The 26,003-nt window shown below is 43.4% G+C and overlaps 2 protein-coding genes across 2 annotated transcripts in view; both read right to left on the reverse strand.

The window, feature by feature from the left end:
* Positions 1-2,064: 2,064 nt before the first annotated feature.
* Positions 2,065-6,313, reverse strand: LOC309543076 (phospholipid-transporting ATPase IC-like). Its single transcript, XM_082242303.1, has 3 exons — positions 6,148-6,313; positions 4,562-4,692; positions 2,065-4,346 (listed from the first exon to the last, which is right to left on the reverse strand). Exons 1-3 carry the CDS (start codon positions 6,284-6,286, stop codon positions 4,116-4,118), a joined length of 501 nt encoding a protein of 166 aa, XP_082098429.1. The 5' UTR covers positions 6,287-6,313; the 3' UTR covers positions 2,065-4,115.
* A 1,824-nt stretch (positions 6,314-8,137) lies between these two features.
* LOC309542861 (phospholipid-transporting ATPase IC-like) overlaps positions 8,138-26,003 on the reverse strand; it is a 62,683-nt gene continuing 44,817 nt past the window's right edge. The window contains exons 12-25 of the mRNA XM_082241832.1: positions 24,602-24,792; positions 22,926-23,134; positions 22,059-22,102; positions 20,440-20,596; positions 19,334-19,522; positions 18,641-18,753; positions 17,442-17,606; positions 16,623-16,734; positions 16,362-16,437; positions 14,190-14,322; positions 12,130-12,418; positions 10,750-10,973; positions 10,024-10,107; positions 8,138-8,425 (exon numbers count right to left, since the gene is read on the reverse strand). Of these exons, the coding sequence (XP_082097958.1) occupies positions 8,168-8,425; positions 10,024-10,107; positions 10,750-10,973; positions 12,130-12,418; positions 14,190-14,322; positions 16,362-16,437; positions 16,623-16,734; positions 17,442-17,606; positions 18,641-18,753; positions 19,334-19,522; positions 20,440-20,596; positions 22,059-22,102; positions 22,926-23,134; positions 24,602-24,792 (2,244 nt within the window). The 3' untranslated portion in view covers positions 8,138-8,167. The remainder of the gene's footprint in view (positions 8,426-10,023; positions 10,108-10,749; positions 10,974-12,129; positions 12,419-14,189; positions 14,323-16,361; positions 16,438-16,622; positions 16,735-17,441; positions 17,607-18,640; positions 18,754-19,333; positions 19,523-20,439; positions 20,597-22,058; positions 22,103-22,925; positions 23,135-24,601; positions 24,793-26,003) is intronic.

Below are 26,003 nucleotides of genomic sequence, written 5' to 3' on the forward strand. Positions count from 1 at the left end.
TCCTTGTAATTTTTTGCTGCAGGCTTAGCTACTCTTATGTAGTTCTTTCTTTAAAAAAAAAGCTGTCTATCTTAAGGGGGGAAGCTGTATATGTAGTTTATTAAACACACATTTTTCACTCCTCTGTAGCAAGGAAAGCAAGATGCTTGTGCATCATCTAGCACAGTAGTTCCTAATTAAATACTGCGGGCTGCATGTTTTTCAGAAGCCAAACCATGGACCCCCTACTTTTGAACATTTTGATATTTCATGTTACAGACTCTGCTAACCCAGAAATAGTACCTCGGGTTAAGAACTTTGCTTCAGGATGAGAACAGAAATCGTGCTCCGGCGGCACGGCGGCAGTGGGAGGCCCGATTAGCTAAAATGGTGCTTCAGGTTAAGAACAGTTTCAGGTTAAGAACGGACCTCCGGAATGAATTAAGTACTTAACCTGAGGTACCACTGTATATTCTAGCTATCTAAAGTCAGGTCTGTGAGGAGACCTCTAGTGGTGAAATGTCAAACTTCACTTTCAGCAGATTTTTGAGATAGAGCAAGGACTCAAGTGAGACTTCAATTACAGTCGTACCTCATGTTACGTCCGCTTCATGTTACGTTCTTTCAGGTTATGTCCCGCGGCGACTCGGAAGTACTGGAAAGGGTTACTTCTGGGTTTCGCTGCATGCGCAGAGGTGCAAAATGACATGCGCAGAAGCGGCAAATTGCAACATACGCGTGCGCAGACGCGCTGCTGTGAGTTGCGCTATTGTCATGTTGCGAATGGGCCTCCAGAACGGATCCCATTCGCAACCAGAGGTACCATTGTATATCATTATACCTGCCTTATAAACATGTGACACCAGATGGTGCTGTAGAGCAGTGATCCATCACCAATGGGTTTTCCTTTAAGAGCCTTTATAACGTGTTCTGTGACTTAAAAATAAATAAATCTGTATAGATCCAGCCCAAGTGTTCTCGAAGAATCATATATAGTTCAACCCCCTACAATGCAGGAATCCCAAACGCGCAGTCCCCCATCCAGTTTGAAACCATACCGTACTCTGCTTAGCTTTGCAAATCTGGTAGCAGTTCCCACCCACCCACCCAAGCAATCTGAGACTGCGCCTGCATGTCTGCCGATTCATGCCTCTCCTGGTTCTGGGAGAACAGCGGGGAGGGGAGCTTGTCACAGCACAAGGGGGAGACACCTGCGCCTCTTCACAAGCCTGACCCATCTCTGCCTCTTGACCTCCCTTCTCTTCTGCTTCTGGACTTCTCTCTGCCACAGACTCTCCCAGCTCACCAAGCCCTGTTACTGTTAGGTTTCTGTTAAGTCACTGTGCAGTTCTTGGAGTCACAAGACTCTGTTGACATTCCAGACTGTTGGAAGTCTGACGGGAGACGGATGTTGAAGTTACTGGTTTCCTGTTTCTTTGTTCTGTTGTTTTCTGTCTTGCGTAATTAGAAATAAAGTAGCAATGTAGCACATATTTCTGGCTCCTGCTGCTGCTGTCTGAGTACTCTGTGGATGGAGAGCGTGCCTGAAGCCTCATTCAAAGGCTTAGGTCGTTAATCACCGTCGGAGGAGAGCCTGGATGGGGTTCCGAAAATACAGTCGGAGGAGTAGCCATTACAGCTCGGTCGTACGGAGGCTCCAACAATTACCTTTTCAGCTTCCAACACCTCCTCCCAGTCTTTTCTTCCTTTGACCCCCATCACCGTCCCACCACCACTCCTCAGGTTTTGAGCCTGCTCCCCTTGGTGATTCCCCAGCGGGTTCCTCTCTTTGTCCAATCACTGCATGACACCGACACTCTCTTTACCTCTGCGCCTTCCTGCAACAATTTATTCCATCTGACTGCCCAGACTCTTCCTCTTTCCCCTGCCTCACAGAATCCCCTTCTCTTGGTTTGTCCTCCTGCCCCCTGCCTCCTTTGGACTTCTGCCTGTTCCTGACAGATGGGGAGAACTGTGTATGCCACTCCTGAGTTGCTTGATGGAAAGGGGGAACATAAACATAGCAAATAAAGTAACAGTTGCACTCTCACGAAAGTCGCTGAACACTATATGAATATACAAATATGTATTTGAAGTATAGTTTAATAAAAATATTCCGGACCAGTGAAAACACTTCTTTCACTTCAGTCAAAAGCATTAAAAATTAAGGCCTGTTAAATATGTACATTATCTTTAAGCAAATAAAAATATTTACAATTTATGGTAGGGATACAAGTGTATGGCATACCTATCTCAACCAGCACGTTAAAATTAATATTGCACCCAGATTAGGAGCTTGAAACGTGTGGCTCGCCACCTCCTCATCTTTGGATGGAGAGAAATCAAGCTAGGAAGCTAAAGTCAATCTTCTCCCACCTATGGAAAAGAAAAAGCTGTAAACCTTTGCACATTAAATAACAATAATAATGAAGAAATGTATGAATTCCATGCTCCTAAAAGACGATTTTAGACACCGGGCTGCATGGTTTGCCAAAAAAAAAAAAAAAGTGGAACTATATAGTGAATATTTAACAAGACACATTGGTGTACACTGAAATTTTTGAAATGTAAACCATTTATATGTCCCAACACAAAAACCCTCTGAAGATCTGTACACTAAAAATCTCAAACATTTTTTTTACTATTAAAACATAGTGAAAAGGAGTCATCCTTGATGTGATCAGTTCTCTTGTTCCAGTTTGTGCTTTGAACCATCACCCAGTGAACAAAAAACATTTTATTCAGATTAGTCTGTTTCACCCAGGACTTGTAACATGGGTCTCACTTAAGCGTGCACATTATCATGTGTGAAGAACCCATGCACACCTGGTTTTAGCCACATATACATGTGTAGTAAAATAGACAACGCATGTGCCTTTTAAGTACAATGGTGTCCACATGTTCTGCATCAGGTGTGGGGAACTACAATTCCCATCACACCCAGCAAAAATCAATGGCTAGGGATGATGGGAGTTGTAGTTCAGCAACATCTGGCGGGCCAAAAGTTCCTCACTCCTGTTCTACGTGGAAACAATTCCCGTAATGTGAGAATCGTTGACGTCTACCTTGCATAAAGGTTAAGCAGGTAGAAAATCAAGGAAGTATGCCAATAATACACCCTTCACTGGTTTGATATCTCTTCCCTTTTTTCGAAAAACAAGATACAAAGAACACAGAGACTTTTAAAAAGAGTAAAGGCAGTGGTATAAAAACAATATACCAGAAAAGAGATTCAATTCACCAAGTCCTGCTGGTGAAAAATTGGTGGTCATTTCAGTAGAGTATCCCCCAAGAAAGCCCCGACTGAGTGAATGTTGCAGACTAGCTATGCCTCCTGGACCAGGCCTAGAACAGAGATAGGGAACTTGTACTTCCCAGATGCTGATGAACTGCAACTCCCATCACCCCTGACTATTGGCCATTGTGGCTGCGGCTGATGGGAGTTGGAGTCTCAACAACATGCACGCAGCCACAGACTCCCTATCCCCAATGCCAGATTAAGAGGGTAACCTGATTAAGATGCTTTGCATATACTGAACCCACCCAAATCCCTGAAAATTATTAAAAGCATGCTGCCTTGGACCACAATACCCCATGGATCGGTGAATAATGGTTCCGAATGCTTGCAAAGTAAAACTGCACCTCTCTTGTCTTAAAAGAAAAAGAGGACATCTTTGGTTAACTAAAAATAATAATCATAGCTGAGTTAGTGGAATGAAGTGGCAAACAGAACCGTTTTGCTTCTCAGCTAAGTCCATCTTTGGTGTTGAGGCACAAAACATCAGTTGAAACTGTATTTCATGATTGCATTTTAAAAAAAGAAACATGAAGTTCTAAGTATCATTTTAAAAGAACAACCGTTGCAATTGTTGGTCTTTAAGCCCATAGATTTATATCCTTCAATTTCACATGAAACAAAATATACAAGGATCAAGATCTGAAAACACTGCTCAGTTCTTCAGTTCAGTTATCTCAAACGAAGTAGCTTGAGGAGGAAATCAAGTGGTCTTCATAATCTTGATTTTTTTTCCCCAAAAAAGAAAAAAAGAATCCTGAGTTTTTCATAAAAAAATAAAAACTTTGTGCAATTGTTTTTCAAAGGGGGGGATCCACTTCCTGTAGGACACAGAAAATCATCAGCTGGCTTCTTCAGCTTGCCTGACTTCTGCTAAATTGTTGCCAAGGACTGCGGTTAACGAAGCTCTCCTTTTACGAATGATCCGCCCGGAAGCTATGAGGTCAGCGTAACCCCGCTGGTGGGAGAAGGCATAAGCAGAACGGCGGCCCGAGATCCCGCGGCGGAAGACGCTTTGCCTCCGCTTCCACTTTTCCTCTTCGGCCTTGAACTTCTTGCGATTCTTCTGGACCTTTTAAAGGAGAAAGTTGCACGAAAGGTTAACGACGAGGCAAGGAAGCGGACTCGCTTGCTACGGACAGAAGGTTAAGTGAAGTCCTGTGGACTCCTGGAAGATGCTGGGAACCCTAAGATGCTACTTTGCATTGAGACAGACCAGTGGGCTCGTTGAGCTCAGCTCGGCTCGCCCTGTTTTAAGTTAATGCCCTCTACATTTCTCATACGTACCTTCTCGCTTTCCGAAGGCCAAATGGTCATGCTCAAGAAACGGAGAGCGACCACCGGCAGCAAGCAAAGTGCAACGGATAGGATTATTGTCAACCAGAGATATGGTTGGCGGAGAGCGTTTGGAGCAGTGCCTGTAGGAGGAAAAAGAGAGGAAAGAATAATGTACACATAGCTATGGCTGTGGTGCTCCCCTTCATGCTAATAGTATCACACAGAAAGCAAACATGCTTGCAATGTTATTACCGTAAGAATTACTGGCTTTTTTTTTTTTTAAAAAAAAAGGCTTTGGTGATGGGTTTATGTTTTGAGAAGTAACTTCCAGAGCATTTCTCACATGGCCTCTTGGGGCCCAAATACTATGGCTCTTTGCTGCAACCCTCCAGATGCAACCCTTTGCTGCAACCCTCCAGGACTACAAATTCCATAGGCTCCAGGCAGCACAGGGCTGATGGGAATTTTAGCCCAAAGCATCAGGAGGGCAACAGGTTCGTGAAGGCTGAAGTGTGTGTGTGTGTGTGTGTGTGTGTGTGTGTGTGTGTGTAATAAATGAAGCTGCCTTGCATCAAGCAAAACCATTGGTCTACCTCAAGATTTCCCCGACTTAGGGCTCGAACTGTTTTTGGACTACAACTCCCATGATCCTTAGCTAGCAGGACCAGTGGTCAGGGATGATGGGAATTGTAGTCCAAAAGCAGCTGGAGACCCAAACTGGTCTACCTTGTCCAACATTATCTAGTCTGACTTGCAGCAGCACTTCAATGTCTCCAGCAGGTGTACCTACCAACCCTGCTATTTGAGATCCTTTGAGATACCAGAGATTTAACCTGGGGTCTTCTGCAATGTGTGCCCTTCCACAGAGCTCTGCGGTCCCCAGCCCCTGCTCCATCTCTAAAGCCACTTTGACGATGACTGCTTTTGTGGAAAGGTGGCAACGGAAAAGGCGGGGAGGGAGGGGGTTATTGGTTTGTTTTTGTTCTTGCTTTTATTCTGTATTTTGTGTTTTTTATCTTCTACTTTTATGTTGTGAACCGCCCTGTGATCTACAGGTTAAGGGCAGAATACAAATTTAAATAAAAATAAGATGGTGATGTTTTTATGATGATTTATATGAATGCAAACAATAAATCAGATTAGAAACCAGATACAGAAATTTGATGTCCCAATGCGAACTCAAATTTGAAGATTAGTGGTTATTAGCAACAGCCCCATTAAAAATTGCTAGTGTACGTTGGGTTTGGTTCCCAACCAACCATGGCCTCAAATATGCCTGTGATACGTTGTCAGTTTTCTGGACTTCAATAGCTTCAGCCGTACATAAAATTCAATGAAATTGAATAAAATGGAGCCCCCTCCTTACCAGGCCCAAACGTTAATTACGGTAAACTCTTGTTTCTCTTTTAAGATCGCCTTTGCCAAATGGTGTTGAACTTCAACTCCAATCAGCTCCAGCCAGCATGTCTGGGGATGATGGGATTTTTAGTCCCATGGAGGGCACACCAGGATAGTGTAGACTCTTTGGGATGTGTCACATGGCATTTGTAGTCACTAATGTGGCTGCAGCTATGGTGACTTAGTTAAGTACTGACCTGTAAACTGAAAAGCAGCAGGAAAAAGGACATGGATCCCAGCACTGTGTAGATCAAACATAATTCCGAAGTAAAGTGCAATACTCCCAAATATTGAGAAAGCATTCACAAACGTCCAGTAAGATGTATCGAGCCCCATCTAGAAGTAAACAGACAGACATGTGGAAGTTAGAAAGAGGGAAGATCACAGTGCAGGTGGGAGGTGTCAATAGATTCTGCAAAACCTTGAAGAAAGTTCTCCAGAAGAAGAGGAGTTTGGATTTGATATCCCGCCTTTCACTCCCTTTAAGGAGTCTCAAAGCGGCTAACATTCTCCTTTCCCTTCCTCCCCCACAACAAACACTCTGTGAGGTGAGTGGAACTGAGAGACTTCAAAGAAGTGTGACTGGCCCAAGGTCACCCAGCAGCTGCATGTGGAGGAGCGGAGACGCGAACCCGGTTCCCCAGATTACGAGACTACCGCTCTTAACCACTACACCACACTGGCTCTCAATGGGCAAGATGAACACAAGGGAGGGGAGGACAAAGGAGACCGGCACCTCCATTTGCTACTTTCTCCCAGCTATGCCCAAGCTGTTCTTCAGCTTGACTTTCTGAGGAATTGCATGCTCAAGTGGACAGAGCAGGGAGCCATCCCTCAGCCCTCCTGGTCTACTGCAAGAGCAATTTATTTCTCTCTCTCTCTCTCTCTCTCTCTCTCTCTCTCTCTCTCTCATTTCCTTTCCCTCATACCATTTCCCACAGCCAACATTTCGCCTCTCCTGCTTTAAATATTTCTGGGTTTGCTTCAAAGAGAAGCAGGAGTTGCTTGTGCTCAGAAGACAGCACGAAAGAGTTATCATGAAACTCCCTGCTTACAAAAATCCGGCTATCGTCCGTGCATTGTTTGCACATAGGAGTATCAGCTAAAAAGCTCCTCATTCCTGTAGCCTTTGAAACACTGTGGAATCGGCTTTGACCTGCATAACTTGCTTACGTTGTGGGTTGTGATTTTACTTTGGGTTTTTATGATTGTTGTAAAAGCTGTGTCCTGGTCTCTCACGAGAGGAAGGGCAGGATTGTAAGAAAAATAAGGAACAACTGCAAAAAGCCCAAATCACTCGGCACATTTGCACTCTTGCCAGATGCTACTTCTGGTGATAGGGGCCACATAGGTTTCCTGCAGGTTTCCTGCTCCTCTTGCAAGAGTTCCAGTGGTTAAGATGCACAGATGTGAGGGTTAGATGAAGGGCAGAGTTGCTACAAGACAGAGCCGTAGCAACACTCTGGGCTCCGTCTGCACCATACATTTAAAGCAGCATCATGCCACCTGAAAGAGTCATGGGATTCTCTCAAAGAACTGTAGTTTATTGAGGCTGCTGAGAGTTGTCAGATTCCTATTCCCCTCACAGCGCTACAGTTCCCAGAGTGACAACTATGAAGAGGGATTGATTCTTAAACCACTCTGGGATTTGTAGCTCTGTGAAGGGAATAGAGTTCTCCTAACACAGGTATGTCCAAAGTCTGTATTGGGGGCTTAATCCGGCCCACCGGTCGGTTTAATCCGGCCCCTGTGGCAGTTTATTTACTGGGGTAAAATCCTAATAAAAAAAGCTCAACAACTTTAATTGGCCAGTTGGCCCTTTGGTCAGCCTTCACAGCCCTTCATTTCATCAAATCTGGCCCTCTTTGAAAGAAGTTTGGACACCACTGTCCTAACAGCTCTCAACAAGCTACAGTTCCTACGATTCTTGGTGGGGAGGGGGATAAGCCAGGACAGTTTAAAGTGGTATAATACTGCTTTAAATGTATAGTGCAGACAGGGTCTCTCTCTCAGCCCTCCTCACACCCAGTCTCATATGGCATAAAACTTTTCCAGGTCTGCAGGACTGAGAAATGGTCGTTCAGTTTCTCAATCTCCCACCCGCACACACAATGTCTGGCCATAAATCTCCGTGTTCACAGCATCAGAGAGAGTTTGATTCCCAAGCTGCCCATTTCACTGATGTGTTTTGTGTACATCAGAGGAGCTATATGAGATTCATCTACTTGCCTGAAAGTTGACTGCGATTATGAGAGAGGACGCCGCTGTGACAGCGAAGGACTGGTAATCTGAGGGTGCTTCTCCATCTTGCCCCATGGTTTGTAGGTAAGCACCATACGGTATGAAGAAAATAGCCAGCGATGATAGAGCACCGTGCAGGAGGCTTTCAAAGAACTTCCTGTAGTTGAAAAGCAAATCTCTCTGTCCCGATACGTACAAGGCAGGAAAACGTATGCTCAGCTTGTCACTCACGTCCTTAAAGAAATCATTGCAATTTTATTACTACAGCAATTTTTTTTATCTTGAAAGGTAACTATAAAATATGCACACACACCCACAACTACTCTGTAATATTAATCAGAAACATTCAGTTCCAAAACAGAAAGGCAGCCATATCTCAATTACAGAAACAGTGAGGAAAAATTGGTCCCCAGTAAAAAATGGCCCAGTTTGCATGTAACACTATGAATATGTGAGCATGTGAGCTCCCAGAGAGGCAATTGTGGCCTCTTTGCTTCTCCTCTGGTCCTGCTGCACTGCACATAAGCAAAACCATGATTTGGCTTAGTGTTTCATCTCACCCGATGCCCATGATTTGTCTCCTCTGGACAAACCACAAACTGAAACCCAAGAACAAGCCTTCATTTACATCTTTGGCTTGTCTGGAACACAACAAACCACCACCCCTGGTTCGGATGACACACTAAACCATGGGTAGGCAAACTAAGGCCCGGGGGCCAGATCAGGCCCAAACGCCTTCTAAATCTGGCCTGCGGACGGTCCGGGAATCAGCATGTTTTTACATGAGTAGAATGTGTCCTTTTATTTAAAATGCATCTCTGGGTTATTTTGGGGGCTTGGGGATTCATTCATTTCCACCACCCCCAAAAGAAAATATAGTCCGCCGCCCCCCCCACAAGGTCTGAGGGACAGTGGACCGGCCCCCTGCTGAAAATGTTTGCTGACCCAATCATAAACCCAATCACAACAGCAGCAAGATTGGAGGAGGGAGAGCAAAGCAGCCACAATCTTATCTCCGAGAACCCACTAAGCAAACTGGGTCAATATTTGCAGGTATTTCAATATAAATAAGGACTTACGTTTCTGCTTTGACCAGTGGAAGGTTACACCCTTATTTCCATACTGCTCAACAAAAGCTCTGCATGTACCTGCACTATGGTACCAGAAAATGCCCAGGTCTTCCCTTATGCTGCTTATGCAAACACTTCCTCACTGTGGACATCCACACCAATGCACAGATGTCTAGAAGGTGGGCTCAGTGGCATGCTCAGCACTAAGGGGGATGTCAGCAGTATAGTTCTGCTTCTGCAGCCTTCTCAGCATATAATATATGATGGGAGCTCCAAGGTTGCTCAAAAGCAACCTGGTGCCTAACGTAAGACACTAAGACTTTACAGGCACAGGGCTTTTATATAGCTCCCTGATAAGTCTTGAAACACAGGCATTTTCGTAGGGTTTTGCCTCACCCCCAGAGGCACGCTCCATTGTCTCTCAAGACTGATGAATGCCAGCAACAACCTCATTCAAAGAGGAAGAGGAATCTGGAGGCTGGTTATACAAGAGTCCATTCACTGAACACCCAACCTCACCTAGAGTCACATGGGTTTTTCCTATGATAGAATCGGCAGGTCTGAAGGTGTGGCCTTGATGTGGGAGGTAGCTACAGGATTTGTGCTCCTAGTTCTACAGTATACCAATAGAGCCAACCACGGGTAAGTGGTTTTGAGCAGGATGGAGGTCACTAACACAGAGGATTCAGGTCAGCTGTTTCCATGGCATCCCAAAGTCTGAACTGCTTTTAAAAGAAATAAATTCTGACTATGTTGGCATACCTGGTCAAGCAACCCAACGAGGAGAACTGGCAGGCTGGAATATAATACATTGTAGAGAGTGATAAACCAATCTTCATAAGCTGTCTGCAATAAACAATATAATAATAATTTGGTTACATCATTTTTCTATCTCCCATGTAAAGAGAGAGAGAGAGTCAGTCAAGAGATTGTAACTAGAATTGAAAGAACAGGCATCCACAAACAGAATTAACTGCAAATCTTATTTTTCTCTTGCAGTTCTCGGTTGTTGAAAAGTTACACAGTTCCAATTGTAGGCTCTCTTCATAACACAATAAATTAGTTACAGGTAGGTAGCCGTGTTGGTCTGCTGTAGTCGAAACAAAATAAAAAAATTCCTTCCAGTAGCACCTTAGAGACCAGCTAAGTTTGTTACTGGTATGAGCTTTCGTGTGCATGCACACTTCTTCAGATACACACGAAGTATCTGAAGAAGTGTGCATGTACACGAAAGCTCATACCAATAACAAACTTAGTTGGTCTCTAAGGTGCTACTGGAAGGATTTTTTTTAATTTTTTTTGACAATAAATTAGGTCACCAGGAACTGTTTTGACTGGAACAGCACTTAAATCTTCAGCACAATTCTAGAAAATTCACTTTGGAGTAAAACTTCATGAATATTATTTGGTACTGATGTTCCTGCTTCTTAGACTATGAGCTAACTTGGACATTTACGTGCCCCCCCCCCCGCCCCTTCTCTCTCTTACCTGGGCAGAATAGCCATTGAAGAAGGAGTACCAAAAGTGGACTAACGTAAATGCAAAGTTTTTGTAGAAGAAGTACCGAAGGAACTTGCACATCCTTATGTACGACCATCGGCCGTGAACAAGCAACAACCTTTGGAGGAATCTGAACTGGCCAAAAGAGTAGTCGCTGGACATGACTGCTTGCATCCCTTCTTGTCCACTTATGCCAACACCAATATGGGCCGCTAGAAAAACAACAATGAAAACACACAGTTGAGAGTTCCTTCCACAAAAAGCAGTCACCAAGGGAGGGAGGGAGTTGAGGGCCAGGTTTGCACATAATGCTAGCCAATGATTAACATTAACCAAGCTTTATCAACTAACAACAAACCACGGGTTAAGAGTGTGGCTTGTTCGTGGTGAATAAACCTTTGTTAAGCCCTGGGTCTGGATGATCCAGTTAACTATTTACCTTAGGATTATATGTAAACCAGGTCTAAGCGTCATAGAGGCGTCACATTTTAATAAATCAATCATATATGTATTTTCACCTGCTGTGTACAAAGATTAAAAACAAACATTTTCACTGCATGTGAGGCTAGGCCGTCCATTATTTCCTGCTTTCCCAACATTAAATTCTGACATGAGTGTACAGTGGTACCTCAGGTTAAGTACTTAATTTGTTCCAGAGGTCTGTTCTTAACCTGAAACTGTTCTTAACCTGAAGCACCACTTTAGCTAATGGGGCCTCCTGCTACTGCCATGCCGCCAGAGCGCGGTTTCTGTTCTCATCCTGAAGCAAAGTTCTTAACCCAAGCTACTATTTCTGGGTTAGCGGAGTCTGCAACCTGAAGCATATGTAACCTGAATCATATGTAACCCAAGGTACCACTGTACTGTGTCATCTAAAAAGTTCAGAATTCTCAAAAATAGTAGAAAGGAAAAAGTAGACCCAGAAAATAAGGAATGTGGGTGGCAAACTGGGCCAAGAAAAAGAATTTGCAGCATTAAAACATTACTAGAACAAAAGATGGGACATACCATTGCCCAAATGCACTTGGGTGCATTCCTCCCCCCGCCCCCCCCCAGCAATTTAAATTGAAAAACAATGGATGTGAGGGCAGCCTTCCTGTTTTCTGTCTTAACTGTACCAGTGCAGCCCTGTTCCATATGTTTACTGTGGCCTTTCCAGGCTACTGATTGACAGGCATCTGTCGGAAACTGTTAAAGTTACATTTTGTACAGACTGTTAATACCGCTGGTATTCTTTTACTGTTGTTACTGGATTTTTATTGGGTTTTATTGTAACCCGCCTTGGTTGTTTTCACAACAGGAGACATATAAACATTTAAATAAACAAATGTGTTTCGGCAAAAAAATAATAATGCGTGCACCACTTACTTTTTATCATATTTACGTCGTTAGCGCCATCCCCGATGGCCAAGGTTATGGCTTTCTTGTACTTCTTCACCAGGTCAACCACCATGGCTTTCTGCTTGGGTGTCACCCTGCAGCAAATCACTGCGCTGCACTCGCAAGCTAAGTCCACAAAGTTCTGCTGCTGCTGCTCCTTGACCAGCTCGGCTCTCCTTTTGCTCTCCATCTGCTTTTGCTTTTCTTCTGCTGTCCTTGGAAACTTCAGCTTCAAGAGTTTCTTCTTCTTCTTCTTCTTCTCCAGGAGAATTTCATTCTGTAAGAAATAATTGTTCTCGGTAAACTTCCAGTTGCTATAAAAATTAGGAGTGTGCACAGGCTGTCTGTAGGGGCTGGATAAAGAGGCAAATACGACTGGACCTAATGGTCAGGGGTCCCTTTACCTTTACCACCGTGCAAGTCAGATCAGGTTTACCAGTAAGCCACAGAGCCCTCTGCATTCATGCTTTGCTGTGCCAATACAGCTCTACACTTTCCTATATACAGTTGTACCTCGGGTTACATACGCTTCAGGTTACAGACGCTTCAGGTTACGGACTCTGCTAACCCAGAAATAGTACCTCGGGTTAAGAACTTTGCTTCAGGATGAGAACAGAAATTGTGCTCTGGCGGCGCAGCGGCAGCGGGAGGCCCCATTACCTAAAGTGGTGCTTCAGGTTAAGAACAGTTTCAGGTTAAGAACGGACCTCCGGAATGAATTAAGTACTTAACCTGAGGTACCATTGTAATACCTTTATGTCTGACTAGGTCTATGTGCTTTGCAAGAAGAGAGGCTGTAATAAACATTACCTATAGAGCACTGAAGAGTTCCGGATTGTTATTTTTTGTTAGAACACAGCAGAGGAGTTTGGTGTTGTTGTTTTAAAAAGAAAAGTTAAAAGCACCATTTAACCTTTTTAAATTAAATTTAAAAATTATATTCAATTTTTAAAAATAAAAATTCTACACTTCTCTTCTTTAGCAACTGCTCCCCCCCTCCTGAACTTCAGAAATCCACATGTAGAATTCTATACAGCCTCATACTGTAAGACTTGTCATCGACCTGTAAAGGCCGACTGGGAAGGCTGAAAAGGTTTTTTTTAATGTCCCAGCAAGAATATATACTTTGCCATCTCTTAATTATTTTGAGCTAAGAAATCAACCAACTCACATTTCCCCCCTCCTCATCCCTTTTACTGGCTTGGAGACCTTTGAAGTGGTCCGAAAAATTTCATCCACCATCATTGAAAGATTATTGCAAAGTAATTCAGAAGTCTAAATACAGGCAGCAAATGCACAGAGCAACTCAAAATCTGATTAGAATTTGAAAACACCACAAGAGATAGAAAGTGAATCTGGGGTCATGTGCACACCACCCCCTATAAAAATGGCATGTTGAGGTTTTACCTCTTTTGTTTGCAATGACTTGACACATCTAAAGTCATACATCATCAGTAAAATTGCCTTCAGGTTGCTTATGAGTATTTGGCTTAGTAGCCACATTGATTCTGTACTGCAAGACGTGTCTGAAAGGGGCTTATAAACATCTCTGTGGATCAGTTGCAAAGACCTTCTGCAATGCCATTCACCATCAGATATATCTTCTAATAATACACAATCATTAACAACCTTATTCAGTAAAATATCCTTATGGAAAATGCTGCCTGCTGTCAGTGGTATGTGCGTTCGTCCCAAAGGATGATTGATCTGATCCTGTACACCTGTTACACTTACTCAAATGGCCAAATATCTCACTGAGCTGGGTAAACAAGTTAGATAAACAGAAAGCAAATATTCTAACCCCATGACTCCACAGGAAGCATGAAAGGCAAAAAGCTTTGACCCATTAAAAAAGGAGTAACTTTATGAATATTCTCCAATTTCCTGAATATGAAGACAGTTTCAGTTCCATGTGGGTGTTGGTGGCTTTGCAAGACCATGTGCTTACCTGCCTTGATTCGCTAAATTCTTAGCATTTTATTTTCTGCTGTTTGGGTATAGAAAACTCTCACATCAAAGTAATCAGTGCACCTCTAATCCATACTTACCAGCCATGAGCCAGTGATAATTAGGGCACGGTTTCTACCCGACTCAAAAAAGGGATCGTTGCTTCTTTGGGATGAATTCGTGTTTGATCCGACTACGTTCCTCTGGTTTTCCAACCTTGTCTGCAGAAAAGCACTAAATAGGTGTAGAGGCAAAAGCTAAATCTTACTATTTAACCACGATGGGTGTAACAATTCAAGATGTCCAAGAAAATGCCACTAGGATTTAGCAAGAAAGGCCACTTTGCAATTGAATGGTGTACAACACCTACAGCATATTTTAAGTTGGCCTTAGTGGCATTTGATCCAAAGTCTTCTAGAACCTCAGCATATTACACTGAAAATAAATAACAACAACAACAACAACAACAACACTAATTTTTATTTATAACCCGCCCTCCCCAGCCAAGGCCGGGCTCAGGGTGGCTAACAAGCAATAATAAAAACAAATTGAATGAATACAACTTAAAAACAAAATTAAAATACAACATTAAAATATTGAAACCTCATCGCAGGAGGAGAAAGGGAAAGAAAGAGGGGGAGGGAATCAAATTGGCTCCAAGCCAAAGGCCAGGTGGAACAACTCTGTCTTACAGGCCCTGCGTAAAGAAATCAGATCCCGCAGGTCCCTGGTCTCATGAGGCAGAGCGTTCCACCAGGCCGGGGCCAGTGTTGAAAAGGCCCTGGCTCTGGTTGAGGCTAATTTAACTTCCTTAGGACCCGGGACCTCTAGGGTGTTGCTATTTATGGACCTTGAGGCTCTCCGTGGGGCATACCGGGAGAGGCGGTCCCGTAGGTACAAGGGTCCTAGGCCGTGGAGGTCTTTAAAGGTCAAAACCAGCACCTTAAATCTGACCCTGTACTCCACCGGGGGCCAGTGCAGCTGGAAAAGCTACAAGGCTTCTGAAACCTCTTAGCCTTGGTTGTGAAATTCCTTAATCTTGCCCTAACAAGAAATCCTATGTATTTCACCAGGAACTAAACCCCTGTAGCAAAGGTGAGTCTACAAACCTGTGTCATTCTTTTTCTGACTCAGTGGCAGGGGAAAGCTGATTCTAAGCAGAGAAGCTGCAGATGAGGAGGGGGCTTAACCCTCCCCTCCACAAACTTCTCTCCACCTGTAATTCACCGAATGTTTTCCCTATAACTGGGGTTCCCATGTATGTGTCACATTGAGTGGGAGGGTGGGGACAGCAGTTAGAGGAAGGAGGGTAAAACTCAGATAACTTTTTGTGCACTGTAATATTCTGTACTGGACTTGTAGCACAAGTAGCCAGAAAAACAGTTCGTCACCTCTGTTTTACAGATCAACAGCTGTCCAAGTTAGTGGCGCCAGTCCTTAACAGACCCTTAGAATTATCCTCCTAAGCACAGGTTACTACATCAACCTAAAGTACTATTTCTATCATTCATCCAGTCCCCAAATTTTTTATATTCCACCTTTCCTCCTAAAAGCTAACAGGAGGTGCGTGTAAGAGTTGTTGTTGTTGTTATTATTATTTATTAAATTTGTTAGTTGCTTTATCTTGCCCAGGGCATTTCAAAGCAACTTACAACAAAACAAACAGACAAGAAAACTCCCGACCCCATACATACATTAAGGCGAAAAAGAAATGCATTAAAAAAACATCCCACTCACTTCCAAAAGGCCACAGATAGTTAAAGGCCAAAGGCCCAGTTACAGAGGAAAGTTTTTGTCTGGTGTCTAAAGTTATATAATGATGGCACCCGGCTTCAGGAAAAATAGTTATCCTATTTTGTCCTCACAACTGCCTTGTGAGGTAGATTTAGGCCAATGAGTATGATGGTTCCTGTGCTCTGTTAAGTTGTGGGTGAACATATCAGACGACACAGCAATTTTTCAAACAGGTCTTGTTTATTCACAGGCCAGAACAGAACTGAACTGAAGGGTTCGGCCAGCCTGCTTATATAGAGCTCCACTAGAACGCAACAGTAACCATTTTCTTTAATTTTCCAATCACTTAACATTACTTTCAATCCCTTATTTGCATATGTGGACCTGAACTATCTACAGTATCCCCCTGCTGGCCCAGGGTGAGATCTTCAGTACATAACATGCTCTATTTGCCTAAATGACCAGCCTACACTGTGACTCCATTCAGTAGAGATCCCTTGCATGCAAAAGAAAACCCCAGGGTTTTTCTTCCTGTTTACCTGATGTCTTCTCCATAGTGGATAGTTGTTTCATCCGTTAAGAGTTCACAGGAAAACCCGATGTTTTCTGCAGTTTCTGCAACAGAACAACAAAATGCCGTGTCATGATCTGTTAGCTCACCTGACTTTTCACAAGCATATGCCGGCACTACACTTACGACAGCAATTCAAACCACAAGGAAAAAGCCCTGGAACAGAGCTATTCGCTTTGCATTCACACCCCTTGGGTAAATAAGAAGCAGCTATTTATATACACATTACCTTTCTTGTCGCCTGTCAGCACCCATATCTTAATATCTGCCTTCGCCAGTTTGGATATTGTTTCTGGAACTCCATCCTGCAACTTGTCTTCAATTGCTGTGGCACCCAAGAGCTGCAGGTTATTTAAACAACAAGCATTTTTAGTATGGCCGTTGTCAGATCTGAAGCCTATGACTCCTCACCACCCAAGCATCCTGGGAACTGTAACTCCCCCCCCTCCACTGGGCTACAATTCCCAGCATCCTTAAACTACACTTCCCAGGATTCTTTGGGCGAAGTCACATGATGGATGTGTTTTAAATGCATGGTGTGGCTATGCTAGAAATGACTAACAGAATCTATCAGGTTACATTCAAAAGCCAGAGGTTTCCCTACCCAGACATAGGAGGTTGGATAGCTCAGCCGGCAGAGCATGAGACTCTAAATCTTGGAGTCGTGGGTTCAAGCCCCACATTGGGTGAAAGATTCCTGACTGCAGGGGATTAGACTATATGCTCCTTGTGGCCCCTTCCATTTCTACAATTCCATGATCTCTGCATGGAAAAGATCATCCCAAAGCAACTTACAACAACTTTTAGTATGCCAAAGCAGCCTCTATTGCAGAGAAGTTGTTCAGGCGTCAGGATGCATGTATGTGGGTGCCAAAGGAAAATAAACGTGTAACCATCCAAGCAGTGAAGAGAGAGAGGCCCAGAAAAACACATGTGTGTATTTAAGAAAATGCTATTTGAGTTGACAGCCTCATAGGAAGTATTGCAAGGTCAAGTGTGGAAGCAGACAGCAAAAGCTCCCTTCCCTAGCCACTCCCATTAGACTTACAATTAGATTTCTTTCAATTTCTTCATACACCTTGTCCAGAGCTTCGTCACGGTTTCTTGTAGCAACGCTAGCAGCCACGAATTTTTTATTCCACGCCTCGTACTCCTCTTCGCTAATGTCCTTGTAGCAAAGGCACAACGTTCTAAGGGTTTCATTTGCAAAGATCTACCAGGGGGAAGGAACGAGAATGTCTCAGTTTTTAAAAGTCGAGGTTGGGCGGCCATCTGCCGAGGATGCTTTAGTTGAGAGTCCTGAATTTGCATTCCAACCCTGCAATTCTATGATCTGAGAAAGCTCTCTGTGACAAAAACAGACTGACAGGTATCATTCTGCCAAGCAGGGATTGTGAATAAAATGGAAGGCATTTTGGAATAACTGAAAGAGATGCAGAGAAATCTAAGTAGAAACAAATGCAGCAAGTCTGCGAATTGTTTGGGGGTGGTCAGCATTTGTTTCTACCAGATGGTGTTGGACTACAGCTCCCATCACCCCCAACCATTGGCCATGGTGGCTAGGACTGATGGGGATTGGAGTTCAACAACATCTGGAGGGTCACACCTATAAGTGTCACCTAATCCACACTCCTGGATGATAAGGCTGTATTAAAGGTTTCCAGCCACAATGGCTATGCTCTGCCTACGTGGCTGGAGGCAGTAATGTTTCTGAATGCCGGTTGTTGGAAACAGCAGGACAGTCCTGCTTGCAGGCTTCCCACATGCATCCGGCTGGCCACTATGAGAACAGAATGCTGGGTCAGGTGTGCCACTGGCCTGATCCAGCAGAGCTCTTCTTATGCTCTTCTACATTTGCCGACCTATTCCTTTACCAAATATGATCGAAAGTCATCACATCAGTGGCTGCAAAACTAAAGGATTAAGATCGGAATTGTGGAACTTGGACTAATTAAGAGAACTGGTGCAGGACGAAGGAATGACATCAACTCCTGATAGCCGGAACACGGGAAGCCATCCAAAAATGTTTCATTTGGAACTGATTAATTGGCTCTTTTGATTGTATTGTGATTTGGCATTGTGTTGATGTGGCCTGCATTGGATGGTTATTAATGAAAAAATAATTCTATAATTGCCAACCTATTCCTGACTCCGGCAGTGTTTGAACTTTATGGAATACGGAAAGGAAAGGAAAGGAAATAAACATGGCAAACAAAGCAAAACAGAAACACGTGGAACCCAACTTACATCCAGTGCTTCCTGCGTTGCATGCTTCGTAGGATTCCTTGGATGCAGCCGTTCATATATCACTGTATCCGCTCCTTTACAATAAAGCTTGATTGCTCCATCAGGTTCTCTTGCTACAAAAGCAACAGATGGATTAGGAACACAGTGTTATAGGAAAAATGCATTCCCCCTTCATGTGGCCTATGCTGGACCCTTTAAGGAACACAGGGAAGTGCTTCCTAAAGAATCAGATCATACTGTCTAATTGAGTGGCAGTCCCTCTGCAGGATTTCGGATGGGGGTTTCTCCTACCCTGCCTACAGATGCTGAGGGTTGAATCTGGGACTTTCTATATATAAAGCAGATGCCTCACCACTGAGCTATGGCCCTTTCCCAAACTGCCTCCATCCTTAGACTAAAATGAGAGGAGGAGGAGGAGGAGAACTGTATTAGGAAAACATGTGGGAGATTGGTTGGAAGACAGGAGTCTGAAGGGCATCAGTGCTATAAAGCTAAGATGATGAGCTGGTCTGCTGTTATGCTGGAAGTATACAAATTATTTCTGTAAGGAGGTTTTGTTAATTCATTTGTTATTGCCTCTTTAAAAAAGAAAGGGCAGAGATCACAGTTGATGTGTTTTTCCACTTCCAGCAGAGAGACCTTCTAGCACACGGTTTTAGGGCTTTTGAACTCCCCCCCCCCCAGCTTACTCACTGATAACAGACATCCGCTTTCTGTCGCTGTTGAAGTCCAAAATGGCAAGAACTTCGTACGTTTTCACAGTTCCCATCTCGCTTATTGTAATAGTATTCTGTGTCCGTGAAAGAAAAGCAAAACCAAAGTTTCTGGCTGCAGTTACCAATGCTCCTTCGTCAGGGGAGGCTGCCTGATAGTTGAGCTCACCTAGAGTATTAAGACAAAAAATTAGAAAACCTTCATAGATGGGAGAATTACGTGAGTTAATATATGCGTGAGTCTCTTGCCCATGTGTTCTGTTCTCACACCGGCCCCTCCTTTCTTGACATGCTGCAATAACCCTGGAAGTTTTCAATTAATCAGTTTCTCATTACATCTGAACCTGTACACTTTGGTTAGCAGGCACAGAATATGCCAGACCTTGAACCATTTTTGTGGGGTTGGCATAAGGCTTTTTCCTTAGTCTAGTAACCATCGTTTCCCAGTTCAGACGGAACAGCAAACTCTGGTTAATTCTAGGCCTCCAGGATTAATTGTTCCAAGAAAGGAGGGAGGAAACAGGATGTGTGCAGGTGAAAGACTCATTCACATGCCAGTTTATTAAGAAGAGTTTGGATTTGATATCCCGCTTTATCACTACCCGAAGGAGTCTCAAAGCGGCTAACATTCTCCTTTCCCTTCCTCCCCCACAGCAAACACTCTGTGAGGTGAGTGAGGCTGAGAGGCTTCAGAGAAGTGTGACTTGCCCAAGGTCACCCAGCAGCTGCATGTGGAGGAGCGGGGACGCGAACCCGGTTCCCCAGATTACGAGACTACCGCTCTTAACCAGTACACCACACTGGCTCTCATTAAGTCGAAATATAACCTCACTAGAGTGTGGAGAGGGGACTGTTATGATATTAGGGATGATGAAAAGCCTTGAGGGGCTTCTTGGCAACATCATTAGTACGTGTATTTGCCAGCAGTTTGCAATTTCGTAGTAACGCCTGACGCACGAAAGTGCAGCTTTTGCTGTATAGATGTAGAATTCTAAACTAGGCTGCCTTATAAACATTCCATTTCAATGAATATTGGGTCAGCTCAGTGTATATAAAATGAAGATTCTTTGTGGATGCAGTACTTACCATCAGAGGCATCCACCATCACTGTGTGGCAAATTGCAAGCAGGAAGAAGAACTGTCGAATTTCAGGTTCCTTGCCAGACCGAATTTGTTCGATCAGATACTGATCATGAAAGGTGAGCTTCCCATCTGCATACATATTCCAGCTGAAGTCAACTTGCTACACAAGAAGGGTATGTGAATAATGTGTTAGTGCACACAGTCTATCTTTCTGGCAATGCACAACCAGTTCAAAGGATAAACAGTATGTAGGCCACATCCTGGGACAGTTGGGGCAACTTAACCTTTACTGAGAAAGGTCAGCAGTAGAGAAGCAGGTGTAAGTCCAACTGTACCCCATAAAACATTTATAAAAAATCAGAAAAACTTTCTGACAGTAAGAGCTGTTCAGCAGTGGAACGGTCTCTTTCAGGAGGTTGTGGACTCTCCGTCCTTGGAGGTTTCTAAGCAGAGGTTGGCTGGCCATCTGTCATGGATGCTTTTGCTGAGATTCCTGCATTGCAGGGGGTTGGACCAAATGACCTTTGGGTCCCTTCCAACTCTAAGATTCTATTATTCTATATTTTGGCACGTTGCCTGATTCAGCTAGATATGCATGCCATTTACTTATTTGGTTTGTATACTACTCATCCAACCAAGTCCTTTGTGTTGTTCACAATCAACAATAGCATGCAATTCACAGCCAAACCAAATCATGAAGCTGAAAGGCCCAGGAGCTCCCAACCCATATGAACATTAAAAAACCCAAACAGCTGGAACCATTAAAACCAGCCTAACACCCAGCTAAGGGAGAACCTGGTGCAAACTAGAAGCACCAGGATTGTACTTAGAGGTAGATTTGTCCTAGCCAAGTAAATATGGCATGGGTTTCTTTGGATTCTGATTTGTAACTTAACCCTCTAGGGCAGTGGTTCTCAACCTGTGGGTCCCCAGATGTTATTGGACTACAACTTCCATCATCCCTGAGCTCTGTCCTTGCTAGCTAGGGGTGATGGGAGTTGTAGTTCAACAACATCTGGGGACCCACAGGTTGAGGAAGGCTGCTCTAGGGTGTAAAACACTTCTTTCTTGGGTATTAATTATCAAAATGTGTAGCCAGCCTCACTGACCCTCCAACTACCTCACAGGTGTTTCACAAACTCCTGCTTCCTTTGATGCTTCTGGCATCTATGTCACAGGCTAGCCATCTGGGGTTAATAATAAATAATCATAATAATAATAATTTCCTATACCCTGTCCATCTGGCTGGGTTTTCCCAGCCACTCTGGGCAGCTTCCTACAAGAGATTAAAAATACATTAAAACATTAGTCATTAAAAACTTCCCTAAACAGGGCTGCCTTCAGATGTCTTCTAAATGTCAGATAGTCGTTTATTTCTTTGACATCTGGTGGGAGGGCGTTCCACAGGGCGGGTGCCACTACCAAGAAGGCCCTCTGCCTGGTTCCCTGCAACCTCACTCCTCACAGTGAGGGAACCACCAGAAGGCCCTCAGCAATGGACCTCAGTGTCCGGGCTGAACGATGGAGGTGGAGCCTCAGAGAAAGGTATCTTTGGAGTGGGCCAAGGGTCATATCTCTGCCTCTTTTTAGGCATGTATTGCTTGCTACTGAAAGTCACTTACCTCAGGATGATGCAGTTCTTGGCCTGTTTTATCCCTGCACGTTCCTGCAAGGAAAATAGATAAATATAAATATCAAAATTTGATATAACCAAAATTTGTTTTCAGGAGTCTGCCAGTGCCTTTAAAGAAACATACAAGCAATAAATGAAGAGAACAGGTGGTTCCCTGTTCCTAGCATCTGCTTTTCCACAGTCCTGGCATGTGAATGTTTGATTAGCCATAGTGCTCAATGGTATTGGTCGGCTCAGCCTCTATTTATTTGTTTAATCATCTCGTAAAGCCATCTAAAAGCTGGTGGCCATCACCATGGTTTGCATCCAACTAAATGCTACTCAGAGCAGATGAACTGAAATTAAAGTACCTCGCAAAGAGCCAATTTTTTTTCATGAGACAGCTCCTATGGAACTCTCTGCCCATTGATATCTTCCATGCCTGTTGACAGCTTTTCTGCTTTGGCAAATGCACCCAGGCATGTAAAGCTGATGTGCATTTTAACATTTAAAAGTTTACACCGTAAACTAAAATTAAATGGTTATTTTATTTATTCTGATTTTTAAAATAAACTTGTTTTTAACATTGGTTCTTATGGAAAATGTTAACATTTATTCTGCATTTTTAGCAAACAACTTAGAGGCTTTGTTCACGGTTAAGCAATAAACAAATTGTTAAGTAAATACACTTGTTAGTAATGCCCACTAATTTCAATGTGTTTGCCTCCAGGTATGGCAAACATTGGACACAGAACCATCTTCTGCAGTGGTGAATTCTATAATTTTTGATAGTAAGTGAAGGAGCACTTCCTCCTGCTAATATTTCCGTGGCATCCAACCAATTTCTTTGGGAAACTCCAGTGACGCTTAGACTTACCATAGGACTGTCCATTTATGCAACACTTTTTGAATGCCATTATGTTTTGCGTCAGTGTGCCTGTCTTATCTGAGAAGATGTAGTGGATCTGTCCAAGCTGTTCATTCAAAGTGGTTGTCCTGGCTCTTGCCGCTGTATCCTTCTCTGGGTAATACATTTGCAAGTCCCAGTTGATGAAGTAGCTTTGGCCCAAACGGATCACTTCAACACTGAGGGAGTAAGATGTAACAGTGATTATTATCCTTGCTTCGAGATCTTCAACGTACAAAAGCAGGGCATTTAACAAAACTATTGAGTTCCATGCAAGATTCTTAACTGTTAAATCTAGGGAGGCTGTTCAGATCAATGCAGTTATGCACATTGTAAAAGTAGTCACTGAACATGCACTCGCTCTTGCATGCATGCAACGAACTCACCACACATTTTTCTTCCCCTATGCAAGTTGGTGCCAAGACAAATGAAGTGGTTCTATAAATATGTCCCACTTCCCTGCCACCAAGACCAGACGTGCACCACCGAAGGACTGCTCAGAAAGAACAGGCAAATATATCTCCATCATCGACTTCTTGTCTTGACTTATTTGCAGAGAAGGTATTTGTAAAAAGGGGCAGGATTGTCAGGGGGGGAATATCTGAATCATGTTTACACTTACAAGAAAAACAAACAGATATTGTGGCAGCCTTGCACTGCTTCCAAACTGTCATACCTTTTATGGGTATGATTCTGTGATATACCCACAATTTTAGGTTACTGAACTGAAGTGGATTTAGCGCTCTTCTGCTCTTGGATTAAAAAAAAACCACTTTGCCAAAAATTGATTTATTTTTGTAGTAGGAAAAGTGATGGAGAAATGCGTTAGGAATTGTGGGATAATGGTGACATCGGGCAATATTATACAGTGGTACCTTGGTTCTCAAACGCCTTGGTACTCAAACAACTTGGAACCCAAACCCGGCAAACCCGGAAGTAAGTGTTCTGGTTGCGAACTTTTTTTGGAAGCCAAACGTACTCCATTTTGAGTGTTACGTTTTCAATTTGAGTGCCACACTTCTGTTTTGTGTGTTACGCTTCCATTTTGAATAGCACACTTCCATTTTGAGTGTGATGCTAGGGTATGTCTTTTTGCTATTTATTTTGTGTTTTTGTGGATCTTGTTGTTTTGTTTTTGTGACTGTGTGGAACCCAATTCAACTACTGACTGATTGATTGTGTGACTGCAGTATGTTGTTTATTGCTTTCATTTTATGGAACAATGGTCTCGTTAGATAGTAAAATTCAGGTTAAATTCCTGTTTTAGGGGTTGTTTTTAAAAGTCTGGAACAGATTAATCCATTTTGCATTACCTTCTATGGGAAAGTGCAGCTTGGTTTTGGAACACTTTGGTTTTGGAACGGACTTCTGGAACGGATTAAGTTTGAGAACCAAGGTACCACTGTATAATCTCTATGCAAACTAATTTGAACGAAGTCTCAGCAATGACATAATATAATCTCCACACATAGGTTGAATAAACAAATCAGGGTGAACGGTCAATAAATGGCCATTTGGAAGAACGCATGGTCTATGGGAGAAACTAGTTATGTAGAGAATTTATTGGACAGACTGAGATTTCAATAACCTATAACAATTTCAATGCTTGCATGCAGAACTGCAGTGAAGTTACATATATTTGTTACCTCACGTAGAGGGAAATTGGGACCATGGTGTTAAGGACAATGATGTAACCCCAAAAGTTAAAGAAGCCTCGGGTGGCAGGGGTCTCATCCTTCCCGTCATAGAGGTACCAAGAAGAATTGCCAATCTGCTGTTCCCAGTAGGTGTGCCCAATAGCCAGGCCAGCTGACGCTAAGATGAGCAAAACGAAAATCTGGAGGAAAAAACATTAAGACGACAAAGCTTTGTAAAAGGTTAGCTGAAGCTCATGCATTTTTTAATCTTTTCCTGCTTCCCAGACTAACTACCTTGAAGAAGAATTAGCCATCAACTCCCTGGTACTTGAGAAGAATAGAAACAGGAGTCACTGACAGATGCAGCAGAATTCTTTTATTTTCTGTTACGTATAGGCTACCAAGGTTGCTGCTCTCAAAGTGGCTCTCAGTCTTGTTTTTTTTCTTTAAAAAAGCCTCAAAAACCATTCAGCAATAATTTTATTACATTTATACCCCACCCTTCCTCCCAAAGGAACGTAGGGCAGCAAACCCATGTGTGATAAAACAGTACCCTTGAGGACTCAGCGACATTGGTCAAAAAACAATGTTATAAACATGCAGCACCAGATGGCGCCAGAGAGCAAAAAGAAAATTCTATGTGATTTCCAGATAGCATTTCCCCCCTTTGTTATAACTTCATTTCTAACTTATTTAAAGCATTATTCCTATGTGTAGATCCACTCTGAAAGTAAAGCAAAGCCATTAAAAGAAACCTGAAGCATTTTTTAAAACAACAGCCATTAAAGTCTTAAAACAAGTTTAAAAACAGTTGTACCCAAATCTTGTGTCTGGATAGGCCCACTGAAACAAGAAAAGGTTTCAGCAAGCATCTAGAACAGTCCAGGGAAAGCACCTTCCTAATGTCAATAGGCAGGGGGTTCCAGAGGACACTAAATGAGCGATCCTGTGCAAATGAGGAACCAAGGCTGTGTGGCAATTGTAAAAGTAAAGGTAAAGGGACTCCTGACCATTAGGTCCAGTTGTGACCGACTCTGGGGTTGCGGCGCTCATCTTGCTTTATTGGCCAAGGGAGCCGGCATACAGCTTCCGGGTCATGTGGCCAGCATGACTAAGCCGCTTCTGGCAAACCAGAGCAGCGCACGGAAATGCCGTTTACCTTCCCACCAGAGCAGTACCTATTGATCTACTTGCACTTTGACGTCCTTTCGAACTGCTAGGTTGACAGGAGCAGGGACTGAGAAACGGGAGCTCACCCCGTCATGAGGATTCGAACCACCAACCTTCTGATCGGCAAGTCCTAGGCTCTGTGGTTTAACCCACAGCGCCACCCACGTCCCAATTGCAGTGCTTTTTTTCTGGGGTGGACACAGGGCTACGCATACCCCTAAACATTTTGTGAATCTAAGTT

The sequence above is a fragment of the Podarcis vaucheri genome (genome assembly GCF_965113315.1).
Source record: "Podarcis vaucheri genome assembly, chromosome: 11".
Taxonomy (NCBI): domain Eukaryota; kingdom Metazoa; phylum Chordata; class Lepidosauria; order Squamata; family Lacertidae; genus Podarcis; species Podarcis vaucheri.

Excerpts from the sequence above, each read along its gene's own strand:
- LOC309543076 (XM_082242303.1), bottom strand. The coding sequence starts at position 6,286 with ATGGGGCTCGATACATCTTACTGGACGTTTGTGAATGCTTTCTCAATA. Across the intron at positions 4,693-6,147 it reads TGCTGCTTTTCAGTTTACAG|GCACTGCTCCAAACGCTCTC; the intron begins GTCAGTACTTAA and ends TTCCTCCTACAG. Across the intron at positions 4,347-4,561 it reads GGCCTTCGGAAAGCGAGAAG|GTCCAGAAGAATCGCAAGAA; the intron begins GTACGTATGAGA and ends CTCCTTTAAAAG.